The 17322-nt window shown below is 37.3% G+C and overlaps 1 protein-coding gene across 6 annotated transcripts in view; it reads left to right on the top strand.

Annotated features, from left to right (window-relative positions):
- Nucleotides 1-17322, top strand: part of HIPK3 (homeodomain interacting protein kinase 3) — an 89034-nt gene extending 71712 nt beyond the window's left edge. For all 6 annotated transcript variants that reach the window (XM_042470631.1, XM_042470195.1, XM_042470283.1 and 3 more), the window contains 10 exons: nucleotides 459-618; nucleotides 1698-1821; nucleotides 4368-4486; nucleotides 5599-5720; nucleotides 5824-5985; nucleotides 7043-7339; nucleotides 8173-8313; nucleotides 10574-10809; nucleotides 11198-11322; nucleotides 13100-17322. In XM_042470631.1, the coding sequence (XP_042326565.1) occupies nucleotides 459-618; nucleotides 1698-1821; nucleotides 4368-4486; nucleotides 5599-5720; nucleotides 5824-5985; nucleotides 7043-7339; nucleotides 8173-8313; nucleotides 10574-10809; nucleotides 11198-11322; nucleotides 13100-13573 (1960 nt within the window). In that variant the 3' untranslated portion in view covers nucleotides 13574-17322. The remainder of the gene's footprint in view (nucleotides 1-458; nucleotides 619-1697; nucleotides 1822-4367; nucleotides 4487-5598; nucleotides 5721-5823; nucleotides 5986-7042; nucleotides 7340-8172; nucleotides 8314-10573; nucleotides 10810-11197; nucleotides 11323-13099) is intronic.

Raw genomic sequence — 17322 nt, 5'->3', positions numbered from 1 at the left:
TTGTTCAGTCTCCATAAGTTAGGGGCTGAAGCATGGCACCTCCTCTTTAGAGCATGGTAGGCTCAAGACTCACTATGTACTTTCTTTTCCCTTCTTATCTGTGGGCAGGCTTTCCCTACTGATCCATTTTATTTATACTTATTTATATGTTATTTATAAATAAGTATAAATAAAATGGATCAGTAGGGAAAGCCTTCTGGAAGACATTAAGACATGAAGATCTCAATCCAGCAAACCCTCAGTATAGTATAAAAATCTGCCTGAAGACTTAGCTTACACTGAGTCATATCCCTTCTTCCCCCAACTTACTGTAAAGCCCCTGAAGCCTCCTCACATGGCCATTCTGTGCTTCACATGGCCATTCTGTACATACTTTCATTATGTGAATACAGTATACGTCACCTTTTGCATTTACCCACTTTTTACAACTCTTTTTTTCTCCTCCATTTTGTCATAAGAGTGAAATCCTGTTTTCATATCATGGACATTTGCAAGTACCGATCCAATTCATATGATATGAATAACCGCAATAAAACAACACATATGCGACCAGTTGCCTCAAGCAATGCACCGGGTCTGACAGCTAGCTTTGCCAAGATGGGAGCAGTTCGAAGTCAGGTGAGTGCTTAAAAATTAAGGTCTTCTACTTCCCTTTCCATCCCAAAATTTAGATCAGTGCAGGGTCACTGCAGCAGCTGTATTAGCAAATTGCATACCTAATTTTAACTGCATGTTTGTCAGTATAATCCTACTTGAGTGTTATTCTGTGTAAGTCTTCATCGTCTTGGAGAGCCTTCTGAATAAAAAGGTAAGGTAGAAATGAACCATGTTGAAAAGTAAACAAGATCAAAATCCATTTTATACATCAGATGAAGTTGTTTCCAGCTCTCAGAATCTCATGCCACAATAGATTAGTTTTTGAAGCACCACTAGATTCTTATTTGGTTTAGCATACAGAGTGACTATGGATGTGGTGAAAATGCTGAGGGAAGAGCAATGGTGAACATTTCATCACTGCCATGGTCACCTGTATTGTCCTAAATGAGATGTGCATCAGGACCATACAGATCTTTCTATGGATGAAGGTGTAAAAGTTCTATCTGGAACATATCAAAGAAGTAGGCACCTGTGGACATTCTCATCACGATTAGTCATAGTTTTAACTTCTATGTGGAGCAAATCCATAAGTAGCTTGGGATTGTATTGTGGCATTCTTATTTATCATACTTTCCCTCTAACCTCTGCACTTTTGTTGTCGCTTCAGCCCAAGCCAACCAGGGTAGAGAGGGCTGCAAAGGAGGCTTCAGTTGTGATCCTTCATTTTCTCTCTTCCTGTTGATCCTTGTTGATCATTTTGTAGTATTTCTTATGAAAATATTTCACAAAAGTAAAGCTAACCATGTTTTATATTTCAAAAGTATTTTATTATAGTGCCCCCATGTGGTCAAATATTACGTTTGCTGACATGTGCACAATAAATTGAGCTTCATGTGCCAGGGTGAGCTTGCTGGTGTACAATAAGAACATAAAACGTTTGTGTAATGTTATGGCTTATGAACTTTTCAAATGTTCATGGTTTCACATTATCACAGCAGATGAAACATTCACAGTTTAATACAACTTAGCATGTATTTTAAATATTAATCTGAAAAGCACAAGAATCTTTTTGTTAATTTATGACATACTTATCATTTCAGACATTAGCTGCATCTGCCCATTCGGTTTTGCCCCATGGAATACCATTACAGGCAGGAACTGCACAGTTTGGTTGCAGTGATGCTTTTCATCAAACGCTGATTATATGCCCTCCTGCTATTCAAGGTTTGAGCTTATTTTATAATTTTAGTATTTTTTATTAAAAAAGAGAGGGGGGAACTTTTCATTTATTAAAGTACATTAGCTTGGATCTTGAGTTTATGACAGCCTGCAGCAATATCCCATTAATGAAATTGTGCTCTCCTGATAAAAGGGATGAAGTAATGTTTGCCTGCTTCCTGTAGATTCCTGTAAGATCCTTGTGCCCTCTGAAAATCTGTTCTGGAGTTGGTTAGTGGTGAGGGGTTTGCAGGAGAAGGGAGAGCTCACAAAAGTTGCCCTTCTGCCAGTGGGATTATCCACAGAATCTAAAACTTTTCCATGAATGCAGGGAGTCTTCTTTGCTAAAATCATACCTAAAATACACACACAGATATTTTTGTGTATCTTTTGATCTGTGGGACTCATACCACATGATCAAACTGGCTGGATGGAAAACAACACAAACTTTTTCAGCAGTAAAAGTGAAATCTTCAGAGTATTCCAAGAAACTGTTATATAATGGAAAGAGACTATATAGCTTGTATACTGGATAGGTGCTTGAATGGTATTCTTTTTTATAAAACGAGGGAAGAAGAACCAAGTATTTTGCTAAATACTTTCTATTTTATTTGGTGATGGACAAAGTATTTTTAAGAGAATTTTAAAAAATGTGAGAATATAATCATACTACATTTTGAGTTTTGTTTCCTCACCTGCATGTGTATCCCTTCCATATTCAGTGACATTGACGTTAACTCATTGTTGTGATTGTGCCTTCAAGTCATTTTCAATTTATAGCAGCCCTAAGACAAACCTATCATAGGGTTTTCTTGGCAGAATTTGTTCAGAGTGGAGTTTGTCTTTGCCTCCCTCTGAGGTTGCCAAAGGTCCCCCAGTGGGTTTCCATGTCTTAGTGGGGATTTGAATCCTATTTCCCCAGAGTCCTTTTCCAACACGCAAACCACTACACCACATTGGCGCTCTACTAATTATTACAATGTGTGAATTGAGTAGATATGTATAGAATCAGTTCCTAAACTAACTAGTACTTCAATGCAACTGGTCATTTCATTTAAACTTTTATTTGAGCCCAATTCATGCATGTATACATTAATTTAAAAAAATCACCACCACCCTTGTATTACAATGAGGAAGGATGTTAATGTGTAAGGATGTCATTTAAAATGTTTAAAAATGTGTTTTTTGACACACTAACCTGCTTGTTTAGGCATTTATACCTTTTTAAAGAATATCTACTAGAGTCTTGAGCCTGCACTTACTGCAATGCTCACCACGTGGAGAAATTCCCGAAGCATTGTGGGGTTGTCATTGTCTATCATTTATTTAGTCTCTCAGCCATTGACACATGTTGTCTGGGTCATATTCCCTAATAGAAATCTTTCCCAAGTCTATCTTTTTGCTAAGGTTTACTTTTACTTCTGGCAAAATTTCTGTCACGCATCTTTATTTTTATCAGTCACACTGAGGGCTGTGGGGCTAAAATGGTGCAGACTTTGTGGAATTTCTATTAATGTCAAGTTTAAGCAGTGTCACCTCTGTCTGGTACATCTTGCTTCAAAAAGGTTGTGGCATGTGCTGGTTGCTTAATCCCAAAACTCAAGAGGATCTATTTGATGAGTGAAGGGCTTACTTGTTGATACACTTGATACAGACTGTTCTAAAATTTTCTAGCAATCATCTCTTTTTAGTGTTGTGTGTTATACTGTATTTCAGTTCATTGTTTAAGCGCTGGTTAACTTGCATTGGGGATATATTGACACTCGTTCTACTGTCACCTTCCTCTGTGAGAAACAACATGGAAGCAGGTATCCTCAAGGCTGCTGCTACAACATTTTCATATACTCTTCTTTGCCCTTCAGTGGGTTTATTTCAAAGAAAACTGTGGCTAGAAGTAACCATGGTTTATCTCATTTTTTTGTCACAGCCAAGTATCATCTCAAGTTATGAAAGCAAAGGTTCATGAATAATGAAAGGAGTAGGATGAATGTATAGATATACTCCTGATTGCATGGATTAGTGATCAGTGCAGGACCAAGCTAGATGTACTGTGGGAGATAAGTAATAAGGATTTTGAGCATTTTTAAAACATAAGTTTTTAAAAAAAATAAATACAGAATTGGTGTTTAGTTGTGGAAACAAAAAAGAAATCACTAAATTAAGTCTGAACCTCCTCCCTCCCCCATCTTTTTGTGCCAATAGTAGCTTGTAGGGGAAATGGTTCTCATTGGGAAAAGGTTAAATGTAACAAGCACCATGTCTCCATTCTTGAAAGCAACTGCATAGAGTTGCTGATTAGTAACATTTAAAAGCCTAAGTATGGATATCTTATATCAGGTCTACTTTGGCTTTATGTGGTTTTTGAACTGAGTTACTGTGAAGCAATATTTCCATGTACAGAGTTGGCACCAGACTGCAAAAACTAAAGTAGAAAGTAGTGTAATCCATGTGATTAAAATTTTAAGTCCTTCAACATATACAAAATGAATTGTATCAGCTTACATTTACTAATTTGAATTTAGGCTTACTCTTTATTTCTGTTTCTGAATTAGGAATTCCTGCTAATCATGGGAAGCCCAATGGATATTCTCTAAGAGTAGATAATGCAGTGCCATTGGTAACACAGGCCCCAACCCTACAGCCACTCCAGATAAGAGGAGTTCTGTCTCAGGTATGCCCACTTGTTTGCTGCTGTAGCTCTCATACATTCAGAGCTGTAAATGCTATTCTGATTAATTTAATTTTTTTTAAATTGTATCAATTTGGAGGGCTACACTTAACTAAAAGAACACATGGTTTCCTTTCCATTCTCCACCTTAAAAGAATCTCAGGTAACAAAACTGGAGTGATCTCTTACATAAAACATTAGAGAGTTGTTGCCAGTTTACTCTGACAAGTGTGGTTCCTGACCTACTGGGAGCGCCAATTTGCTGTCCCCAGATGTGGGCAAAGCAAGGATGGATGTCATATTCCAGGTGCCAGGGCTGTTTTTCTTTCCCAGATGTTCATACATCCTGAGCTCTTTATGAAGTGGGAAGGGCAGCCAGTCAGAAGGAGTCTTGTTGGTTGGCAGGGCATGAAGTTTGGGACAAATGGAAGCTTCACTCAGATCCATTCCTGCCCCAAATAAACTGTTTTCATCATCATATCACTTTTATCATCATTCTTATCCACCCTTCCTCAGTATTTGGGTTTTGTATAGATGATTGTTTTGTTACATTGCTTTGTTACATTACACTGCTAATAGTGATTGTCATAACTCTGGGCAGTTTTGATACAGTGTCTGGATCAAGCTTGGGAATAGATCGATACGTGTGCCCACCACTCCCAGTATGGGGGGTCCCCTTAAGGAACCTTTGTAATGTTGTCCACCTGGTCATGTGCAGCTTGTGGAGAGATATGTCTCACTCCCAGGTGGCAGGAAAACAATAGTGGCTTCTGTCCAAGTGGATTCCTACATCTATCATTCCAGTACAACCTAGCAGCTGTGCTGGGACATTGGGTTGCCATTGGTTGACTGATAGATGGTTTGCCATTGCCAACAGATAGATTGATCAGTCCTGGATCTGGATTCATGATATGGATCCAGCTATTTCAGTTGTAACCAATAAAGCTGTGACTTTTTCCATTCCATCAAAATGTAGCCTGGCTTCTTCTTTCTAAACAGGAAGCCTCACACTCACCTTGGCATCTGCAATGCTAGACTGGATTGACCAATGATCTGATTCAATATGAGAGAGTGTTGGGTGTAGTTCTTCATAATACTTTTTGTGTTTACAACAGACCTGGTCTAACAGAGCTCAGCAACTATTGCTTCCTACATGGCAACAAATAACCCCCATGGCTCCTGCAGCAACACTGGCTTCTGATTCTGTGGCTGGCCCACAGGGACTTAGAGACTGGGGGTATGTTGAAATGGTTGTTTAAATTTTCATACAGCACATTTGTCATTTTAAAAACAAAACACGCAGCTTAACATTTTGGACTGACAATTTTCTGCCCTCCCAGGAAGATGCTTCCTCGTTGCAACCATTACAACTCAGTGATGACACAGTCTCTCTTAACCAATCAAATTACTTTATCTGCTCCTCAGCCAATCAGTGTGGGCATTGCACATGTGGTCTGGCCTCAGCCCACACCAACCAAGAGAAATAAAGTGTGCCAGAACAGGTTAGTATTGTGTAGTTTATGTGATAGATTTACATACAAATTCGTAGCGTAAGAATCCCTTTTTTGAAGGGACAGTATATTATAAACATGCATGCTCACCAAACTGTTGAAACACCCAAGTGTTTATAGAACATTTATTTCTTTAAACATTAAATATTGTGTTACAGTACAAATTGATCATAAATCTGTTAATTAAAGGCAAGGGATGGGAATAACAACAGAATGATAATGATAATGATGCAATTTAGCATTTGCTGCCCTATAATCTGGTCTGCTTTGTTATAGTGGCTTGTCTATGTATCTGCAGAAATAGACCTTACTTTGGTTATGTTAAATCAGGTAGTCCTAGTTAGCTGTTCCTAAATTTATGTGCATGAGGACTTGTCAGATTTGAAATATTGAAAATAGAGGCTTTGTATAATAGTAGTCATGATATGACCTAGAATAGTATTAAGAATAGTCTTTCTTTTGCTGGCAGCAAGAAACACTTTAAGTGCTCTGTGGAGAAAATGTGCCCCATCACTACAGAAGTTATTTTCAAAGGTATGGGACATTTCAGTAACGGAGAAAGACCGGGAAGGACAGTTACAGTGATGAATTGTGTTAAGTAATCCCCTGATTCATGTCCACTGAATTCAGTGAACACAGTTCCTGATACCTTTTCAGTGGATTTTGAATCTCATTCAAAAATGTCTATGGTGTCCAAGCCAGCATTTCTTCATTTCTTCTTTCCTTTTTATAAGAGAATGGTACCTTCAGTGTATTGTATTACATTTCATTGGTAAATCCAACGTTGAACCTTGCATTGCAGCATCTGAACCTTGCTTGTGATATGCAATATCTACCGGGAAAGTTTTCCACGATTGCTCTGGAAAACAACATTATCAGTGTTACCTGTATGTTCATTGTTTTATGTTTCATGTGTTGCTTTATATTCATTGATGTTTCCAAGTTTATGTTCTACTTTAATTTGGGGAGGGAGAACAGAATAAAGTTATGAGCTTTGCTTCATTACAAACATCTTTATGAAATATCTAAATAGATCTCTTCTTCACAGGAGTAATGTGTTACAAAATACCAATATCCAAAATTCAGCATTTGTGTCTCCAAAGATATTTAATGTGAAAGCTGGTGAGAAAGTAAGTTGTGTGGAAACACAGGACAATCATAACTCAGAGGGGCAGAAAAGCATCTGTTGCAAACCATCTGTCAGGCAGAACCCTGATTCATCTGTTTCAAACAAACAACGGCAGGCTATCATTATTGCAGATTCCCCAAGTCCAGCAGTCAGTGTGATCACTATTAGCAGTGACACAGATGACGATGATGTGGCACAAAAGCATTCAGCTGCAGAGTAAGTACTTCCTCTTGTCTTTTTTCCTAAGGGATAGGCTGGAATTGCAAAGTGTGTCCTTTGGTGCCAATAATGTAACTTCCTAAGCGATGCAGCATTAATAAAATGCCTTTAAAATAAAACAACCCCCCCTCAGTTATCAGTTGAATGTTTTTATTCTGTTTTTCATTGCACTGGCCAGTTACTCAGCTTTTGTGAACATTATCTATAGCAGTTGTGTGCGTAAGCAATAGGGCTTGGTGTATAATTGAAGGAAATGTAGAATAAGCAGAAACAAAATATGTGCATATTTGCTGTACTTTAACCAAGTACAAACTGAAAAACTGTGTCCAAATACAGTATGTATTGAGCCTGGTTTTTATAAGAGAAATACCACTTACACAGTTGGACTTTTACACCTCATGCAGTCCCCTGTGCTTCCCAAAGATCTGTTTATGAGGGTTGGGGTCTTTACTGCTTGGGATTTGAGATCAGAATGGGAAGGTCACAAAAATTTGGGATTCTCCTTTGCATGCCCTAAAGAGACTTTCTGCACACACAAGGGGCTCTTTTGGTCCAAATCACTGAAAATAATGTTACGGGCTTGGATCCTGTGGTGCCTTTGTGATGGAGCACTAATGGAAATGTGTTTCTACAGTTGAACACAGAAGCAATCCAACACAGTCTTTTCATTGCATAATCAGTTATTAAGGTATATGAACACCTTTGTGTTACAATCTAATGTACTCTGTGTTAATGCAATAGCTAATAGTTAGAATTTATATTTAGTCAGAAGTCTGTTGAATGAATATGGTGGACACAGCCTGAAATGTATCTCTGATTTTCTCTTTCAGATGTAAAGGTAGTATAGATTGTGAAGCTTGTCAGAGTACACTACATATTGACCGTGTGTGTTCATTAAGCAGTCCTGATAGCACCTTGAGCACTAGCTCTTCTGGACAGTCCAGTCCATCTCCTTGTAAAAGACCTAACAGGTAATAAACATTAAGCAGTTAGATTTTTAAAATCACACTAAGCTTGCAGTCCTAGCTTAATATGCCAGAATATACATGAGTGATATGCACCCACATAGCAAGCTCCTTTGTGGCAACTTCACTCCTACAGGGAGGAAAACTAGCCAGGATTTAACACTTTAACGGTAGCTTCTTGGCACCACTGTTTCGATATGCCAGTCATACATAATCTTTTTTTCTCTCTTTATTTTATTTATACATGCATACATAATCTATAGGTGGAATTAAAGTATGCTGTCAAAACCAACCTTTTTAGGGCTGCAGGTAGTCATGTCACTAGTTCCTCCAATGCTTGTTTACATTTGTATTCAAGTACTTTGTCCAGTTTTGGATGCTACTGCTTACAAAAAATATCACTAAACTGGAACCTCTCCTGAGGCAGTTGACCAAGATGGTAGAATGTCTGGCAACCAAACGGTTTGAGGAATGGCTAGATTAATATTCCCTCTCAGAGGGGTTATGATAGCCATCATTAAATATCTGAAGAGCTGTTATGTGGAAAATGGAATGAGCTTATTTTTTTCTGGGATAGGACTATGGATTTAAATTACAAGAAATAATTTAATAATTTACTTACTAAATATTAGGAAGAACTTTTTGGTGGTAAGTGCTATGTGCAAGTAAAATAAACAGAATCTGAAGGTGGTGGAATTTTCTTTGTTGGGGATTTTAAAACAGAGATTGGGTGGCTGCCTCTTAGGGATTGTTTGGTTGTGGATTTCTCCACTGGCCCTGGAGTTTGGGATAGGTGACCCTTGGAATTGCTTCTATCATTAAGTATTCAGTGGTCTGTCAGTGACAACTAAAATGAGCAGCTTTCTTCAGTTCTGAATCTTGTATTTGTGATCAGTTAAAGATAACACTGTAGAATTACCTTGATGCCCTGACAATGATTGCCATGGCAACCCAGCTATCCTGATTAAAAGATGAAACAGATTATGGGGGTTGAACCAAATGTTCTTCAGTGAACATTCTTTTACAGGAATAAGGTCTTGCCCACCACAACTTGTTGGATTAAAAATCTTCCTAAATTTTTGTTACTCCAGCTACCAGCCATGATTGACTTCAACGTTGGTGTCACTTTTGTTTGGAAAAATTGCCATTTCCTAGTAACAGTACTGTAGCCAGGCAACCAATGAACTTTGGTTACATGATGACATCATGTAGGATAGATTAAGTTAGTTGAGAGCAGTATTACAGTTGCTAGGAAGAAGGGCTATTTTAAACATTAAATGACACTGAAACTGCAGCTGATCAAACCTTTGAAGAGACTGCTACCAGCTGTCAGTGGGGAGAGGAAGCTTGCATGGGGGAAGGTGTCTGTGTGTCAGAGCCACAGGTTCCCCTTTTCCGCTTGAAGTCTATTGGAAGCATTAATGGCTTGTCTTCAGTCCATCTGAAATTAGCTAACAATTAATAGTGAGGCAGATTTAACACTCTGCTCATACCTCAGTCAGAGAAACCTGAAGCTGCTTAAAGTTATACAGGTTGTGTCTTCCTTACCCAAAATGCTTGGGACCAGAAATGTTTTGGATTTTGGATTATTATTATTTATTTATTTGGATTTTTGGGATACTCGTATTTACATATATGTACATAATATATCTTCTAGATCAGATACAAGGCTAAACACAACATTCATTTATGCTTTGTATATCTTATACATATACCCTGAAGGTGATTTTAACACTATTTTAAAATAATTTTGTGCATGAAACATAGTTTGTGTGCATGTGAACCATCAGAAAATAAAGGTGTCACTATCTCAGGCACCCATGAAAAAGGTTTTGGTTTTTGGGATATTTTGCATTTTGGAATTCTGGATAAGGGAGACTCAACCTGTGCAGAGTGGAACCCATGCTTAGCATTGTAAATAGTCTTGAAGAAAATAAAATCTCGAGAGAATGGAATCTCTTTGGGAAATGTATGTTGATGTAAAATTTTTAAATTTAGTTTGGAGATGTTCATATGTATGCTCAGCCATTTGTTCATACAGTGACCATTGTCTTGATTTTAAGAGGCTAGAATGTGATAAACATGTTTTTGAGCCAAATATCTGTGTTCGTAAGCTTAAGAACACAGATATCTGGCTTAAGAAATATTAGTAATATTTCTTGAGCTAGTAAATATTTCCTTCACCCCCTCTCAAATGAAATTAATTAGATGTGCTATAACTAACAGAATATAGAATTCATAACAGTGCTTTCCTTTATTACCATAGCATGTCAGATGATGAACAAGAAAGTGGCTGTGATACTGTGGGTGGCTCTCCGAGTTCAGACTCTTCAGGTCATGACAGCCCATTCTTAGAAAATGGTTTTGCAGAAGACACCAATGAAAATCCAGAAACCAGAACCTCAGCTAACTCGGAAGCCAAACCAGCAGTCTGCACTGTAGTTGTGCCACCAATGAGGATACAGAATAGGTTAAACGTAGATGAGCAAATAACAAATACAGGTAATTTGGAGGAGATGAGTTGTTTAACAATTTGTGTGAGTATCCTGTGCTCCATTTCCTTATGACCCCCCCCCCCCCCCCACACACATGAGCTATCATACTGTTAAGGAAGGTCCTTCAACTCTTTGTAATGCTTTGCGAGGGTATGACGAAAAGAAGTCTTTTATGTATATGGCCTATTCACCCTTTATCTAGAATCCTGTATCTGTACCATCTGTGCCAGCCAACCTTTGAGTAGTGCAGTCTTTTCAAACCAAATAAGGATGTATCGTTCTCCATGCCCTCCCCTAGTCCCCCAGAATTCTGCAGTGCAGCTTTTGAGTAAAGCAAAAACAGCAAATGTAGTGCTTTAGAAAGTGATGCTATGTTGACCTATTTGTTTGCTTAGTTACCACCTGCCAACCACTAGTAAAACGTCGATCTACCCGTGTAAAAATGAACCATCCTGGTTTGGGTAACCGTCAACGAAAATTGACATCAGCATTCCATCAGCATCACTCAAACCTCAGTCAGGTATGTGTATTGAAGTATTGTTGTTAAATACATATTTAATATTTCCGATGTGATTTGAGTTTTACTTTGAACCTGCCGTACACACAGAATTCAAGACAACCCAGCTTTCCATTTCCTGTCTCTTACTGAGCTATCTTGCAAGCAATTATTATAATGAAATTATCCAAAGAGAAACCTTCAGATTTGTTGAGGGATAGTCCATTAGAGTAAAGAAGGCAGCATTTCCTTTGGAAATTATCTGCAGGTTGAAGTTCATACAGAATTTGAAAACACAAATTCTGATGTGAGGTAAGCCATTAAATATACAGTACATGATATAAATCGTCCAGGATATGCATTGTTTCTTCTTTGTCTTCCCAACAATGCTTTTGATATAGAGCTCTAAATTGTTTTCAACCTGTATGTCTAATGCCCTGCCATTATAGCTTGTTATAAATATAAACAATAGCACAGTATAAGAATAGATGTCAAAAAGCAGCATGAAGGGAATATACAATAGTATGTGCAAGCAGAGCCATGAACCTTACACAAAAATGCCTTATATACAGTCAGGATCTGTTGTGCTAAAATCTGAGATCTTGTTCACTGAACAGTGTAGGAGCTGTGTGCAAGAATATTGTATCTGCATGAACTGAGCCAGTTGGGTGGTACTTCCATGATTTGCAATCTCCATGTTGTATTCACAAATATACCACAGTTTTGTGTGGAAGATTATCAAAGAAAAATGGCTTCTACATATTCAGTTTGCATGTGAGGAGCAGAGTCTGAGTTTTATCAAAAAGAAATGTAGATGTTTATTTTGTTTTAAAGTATACAGTCACTCCACTCACAGTTCCCGGTACTCATTTCCCTGCTCTTTTTCCTTTTATTTTGTTAGGAATTAATGAGATGTGTGGAGAGACTAGAAGAAAATACATTTTACTGCTTTTAACAGTATTAGAAGTTGGGGGTCAGCCAACTGATTGTTTGTAGACAGAAAAATGCTATAACACAAATTCTCTTTTCCATGACTAGAACAGTTCCTTCTGTTTGAGGAACTTAGACCCTTTTGGTGAGGGGAGCCATTTGTCCCGCTACCAACAGAATGCTGTCATCAAACAACATTACAGGGGTGACATCCACCTGTGGGAACACTCTCCCACATACTCACACTATGTTGCCTCCTAAATGTCTGCTAAAACTGTATTTATTAGTGAAGATCTTCCCTGGCTGGTTACAACTACTTCCTTTACTGCATTTGTATATTTGCTGTTGTTGTGTATCAAGCTCCTATAAATACCTTGAAGATCTGTTAGATCCATGGTGTTGGTAGTCACTCTGCTGTTCCTTGCTTATGTGGCTTTAAACAGGGTTAGGTAAACAATTCCTGCCAAGAAAACCCTGTGATAGGTTCTCCCTAGGGTCTCGATAAGTGAGAAACAACTTGAAGGTACAACAACAGCAACAACAAGGTAAAGGCAAGGTGTTTAGGTCTGCAAATGGCTATTGGCTATGCTAGCTAAAAAGAAGATGATATGCCTCAGACACTGGGGAACAAAAGAACAGGATGATTTGCCACATCCCTTGTTTACCATCTTCTCAGAAGCATTCATTTTATCATGTTTGAAGAAAGGACCCCTTGATTTGTTCCACTAAGGTAGTTTTTAAGTTTTGATGTTGAGGGGAGAATCTGTAAGTGGAAGGAAGAATCTCGTTCCTCAAGATATACTTCAAGCATCATTGGAGGGGAAGTCTGTTTGCATCTAGAAAGGTGAAATTGTAATTTCTCTTGGAACAGGTTCAGCACTTTGGAGCTGGGACTCAGGAGTGGAATGGAAACTGTGGTCATTGGAGACAGCAGACATACATCCCAACTAATGTTGCCAGTCATGCATTCTCTCTTCAACATGGAAGTCCCACTCATACCTCGGTCCATGCACATTTGGCTGGAAGTACCCATCTTGGAGGACAGCCTGCTATTTTATCTTATCCATCATCTGCACCCCTGAGTACTGCTGCTCCTGTTGCCCACATTCTGGCTTCATCATGTACCTCAAGACCGATATTACAGCATCCCACATACAGTATCTCCCATCACAGTGGCATAGTTCACCAGGTCCCAATGGGCATAAATCCCAGACTGCTGCCTTCCCCCACCATTCATCAGACTCAGTACAAACCAATTTTCCCATCACATTCTTACATTGCATCCCCTGCTTACGCGGGATTTCCACTGAGTCCAACAAAACTCAGCCAGTATCCATTTATGTGAGACTCAACAGTATGCTGATGAAACTCAGTGATACATACATCTGATACAAGAGGAGAACATGGTATTTAATAAATATTAGCCATGGCACAAGAATTTTTTTTCACAATCATGTTAGACTTGGGTGCAATTTAAACAACCTTGAGCTTTAACTCACTTTTAATGTGTTTTTGCACATTTGGTATAAATTTGTCTTTAGTCATGTTATCTTCTTATAGAGTAACTCCATACAGGTGACTTATGGGAGCAGAAATCCAATTTTGCTCCTACTATTTTTTATAAAATTGCCTTCTAACTAGTGCGAGACACGTCTACATTTGGGAAGCCATTGAGTATACAGATTTAGAGCAACCAATGCACATGTGTCATCAGTATCATGTATGAGTAACTTGTTTGTATTATGTATCTTGATGTTCAGTGTTGAGTCACTTATCTAAAAAGCTGTTTTTCACATTGCATGTGTCCTTTGCATGAGCAAAAATAAATTTGCCTAGAAATTTGCTCTTAAATGTTGGTGTCCTAATAATCTCAGCTGCATTGTAAACAGTTCCCACACATAGTGCCTTAAATATTTGAAGTTGTTAATGTTACTATATTATAAATGTTGAGGACTGCAGCACTTAACATTCAGATTTGCTGATTATTTGATAGAGTGCTCACTTTTCTTTTTTCTTTTTTAGTTTTGTGTGGAATGAGTTTAGTATTGAGTGTGATTTCTTTATCTAGAGGGCAGCATGTTTTGCTGTTTCTGAATTCTGCTGTCTGATATTTCCCCCCAGAATGATCAGCTTTGAGAAGAGCATTTTGTAGTACTTAGAAAAAGTTGATTCAGTAGCTGTTGAATAAAAATCAATATTTTATACTATTCAGTGGAACTGCAATACAATCTAGGTAGTTTATTTTCAAAGTGTTTATGTCCAGCTGGATTTAATAACCTGTTTAGAGGTGCAGTAGGCATGACTTGGCTAGATTGTGAAAGAAAAAAAAAGCAAAATGTTCATTGATTCATGCTGTGGTTTCATCTTAGCTTGAGCAAACCATGCAGTATTTAATAAATATTAGCAAAATATTTACTATTGAAGCTTGAAAAGATGTGAGTACTTTGTGTGCAATTTTTCATTTATGCATGGGAGAGAATTTAGCCTTTTTACATTTTAGTATTTGTTCTAGCCTTTTGGATATTTTTCTTTCTTTCTTATTTAATACATTCCGTCAGGGACTACAAATTACATGGATTTTTTTTCACGTAGAAGTGCATCTTTTCTGTGTTTTTGTTCTTGTTGAAATTAAATTGCTTTTGCAGCACCAAAGACTTAATCATCCATTTCTTATGAAAGGTAGCTACTTTTTTCATAGACCTCAAATATACTGTAGTGTTAGGGATGGATTTAAAGGAAGGTATTAAAGTGAGGCTGTGATCTAGCTTATGAGGCAAATAATAAATTGTATCATTTATCTTGAATGTATAATAGATAAGCTGCTATATAATGATTGCCACTTCAGATAGCTGTGAAATTAAGTGATTTAACTAGTTCTTAGCCTTCTAATTTCTGTACAAGTCTAATTACATGAAATGGAAGTAGAGGGGTTGATTTTTGTTTTGTTTGCTTTCATGTTTGGAGTGTTGTAACTACTATATTGTAAATGATGGAGGATATGTTAATTTGTGGTGTGTTATTTGCATCAGTATTTTATTTCTATTAACTATCATTGCATATAATGTGGGTGTATCCATGTAATTTAATTTTTATGTGTTCATAGTGACATTGTGCAGACACTTAAAACTACTTCTTCTTTTTTTAAAAAACAAATGTTTCTGGAATACAGTTTTTGCAACATAGACTGGAATAGGAGTTCAAAGGATTTCTTTCACGCACAATCCTAAACATGTTTCCCTCAATTAAATCCCACTGAGTTTAGTGGGACTTACTTCTGTGGAAAATGTACAAAGGATTGCAGCCTCATCAGGCTAGTAGCTGATTGATTTTTTTCTTTGTTCCATTAACACAAGCAGTGTTTTATTTAATGAATGTCTGAGTGAAATAAATGTGCCTGCATTTGATTTACTTATAAGGACTTAAATACAACAGTATTAGTTCATAAACCCAAAATCAGCAGTACGTTTTAAAGGCAGAACACGGAAATAAACCCTAACTTTTCCAACAATTCTTGGGCCACAGTCAGAGAGCCAGAGCTCTGCATGGCAAGTAGGACATTTTTGGGTCTTTCATTCTCTCTCTCTTTTCTTTTGAGCATTCTCTCCCCATCTTTTATAGCAAATCAGTTAATTTTGGAAAGCTTAAAAGCTTGTTATGATGTGGGAGAGCTGCTGTTCAAATGAGAAGAGTAGAAAGTAGAAAGATGCACACAACACTTTTGGGCCTACATGAATGCTCTGGATTGTAGCTTCAGTCATTTTTCATAAACTATTTTATGCATTTTGTATAGGTACAAATGTGTGCATGTATCTCTTAAAAACTAGATAACCTGGTTAATTTTTTTCAGCGTAGTCTGAAGCTTAGGCAGAGGAAATTGAACTAATCAAGTAGATTTGTCATGCTCCTTGACATTTGTGATTTCAGCAAATCCCTGTTTTCTGAGACCTTTTTGGTGTTGAAAATGGAATTTCTTGGTGCTGCTTCCATTGCTGGCATTGGACTCACCAGGAACTATGAACAACAGAGGTTAATTACTTTTCTAAGAATAACAAAAAAAAAATCTCTTTATTTACTTGGACCTTTCTTTCTCTAAAAGATTTACTGTGCTTTTAAACTGTGTTTAGGATATAAAGCTAATGTATTTGGCACATTGTGCCAGGATAAACATGAAACCTCTTCTATCTGTATACTCCAAATGATGCCTGTGGCACTTAAACATATTGTTAAAAAGTAGTTTTTACTTTTCAGAAGCTATACATAAATCTTCCACAACCAAAACTGAGCCTGAGGTTTGAAGTAAAAGTTCAGATCTTTTGCACTCTCTCAGGTTGTTGTCCACAATTTCACTTCGGAACCTGTTTGCTCTGTGAAATACCTTGGCTTCTTGGCTGTAGCTCAAGGGTCTGTCTACAGAGAGCAAGATCAGGCACGGGTGTAAACCTGTACTCAATATAATCCCAGACAAATATATCTGTATATCTCATTGTTCTAATGCCTTTTAAATAAAACACTGCACGATAACAAAATTGCATACTGTTTTTAATTTGGAGACTGATTTTTATATTTCTTGTATTCAGTTTTTAACTTTAATTCAGGGTGTGTTATTGATCAAATATACTACTGTATTAACTAATTATTTTGTTTTTAAATTTTAAATATATGTATTTACTGCTAATTTTAACTTGGTTTGTGTTAAGTAAAAATGAAAATCACACTGCAAGCTATAGAAAGATTTGTTTAGAACTAATGATAGAGATTTGGTTATTAAGTTTGAACTGTTACAATTTAACAATTATTTGTAGACTTGTGGCTTTTTTGTTCTTGATTTCTGTGCTACACTAGTTTGCCATGTAGCAATTGCACTGTGCAATATTACAATAAGAGGACTGGGAAAATTTTTATGGATGTAATGTTTCCTACAGTTTGCGATAGTATTTCTCTCTAGTTCTCAGTGATTTAAATGTGACCAAGCCTTCTGTACTTTGTCACAAAAAGCGGGTTTTCCAGGTGACTATTTTGGTGAGTGTCAAAATAAGAATTTATGGTGTATTACTGTCAAAATTCACTTTGAATTAAAATATATATTGCAGCAAA

The sequence above is a fragment of the Sceloporus undulatus genome, chromosome 1 (assembly GCF_019175285.1).
Source record: "Sceloporus undulatus isolate JIND9_A2432 ecotype Alabama chromosome 1, SceUnd_v1.1, whole genome shotgun sequence".
NCBI lineage: Eukaryota > Metazoa > Chordata > Lepidosauria > Squamata > Phrynosomatidae > Sceloporus > Sceloporus undulatus.
Note: the sequence above shows the minus strand (reverse complement) of the source record. Positions and strands in the feature narration are given on the sequence as shown.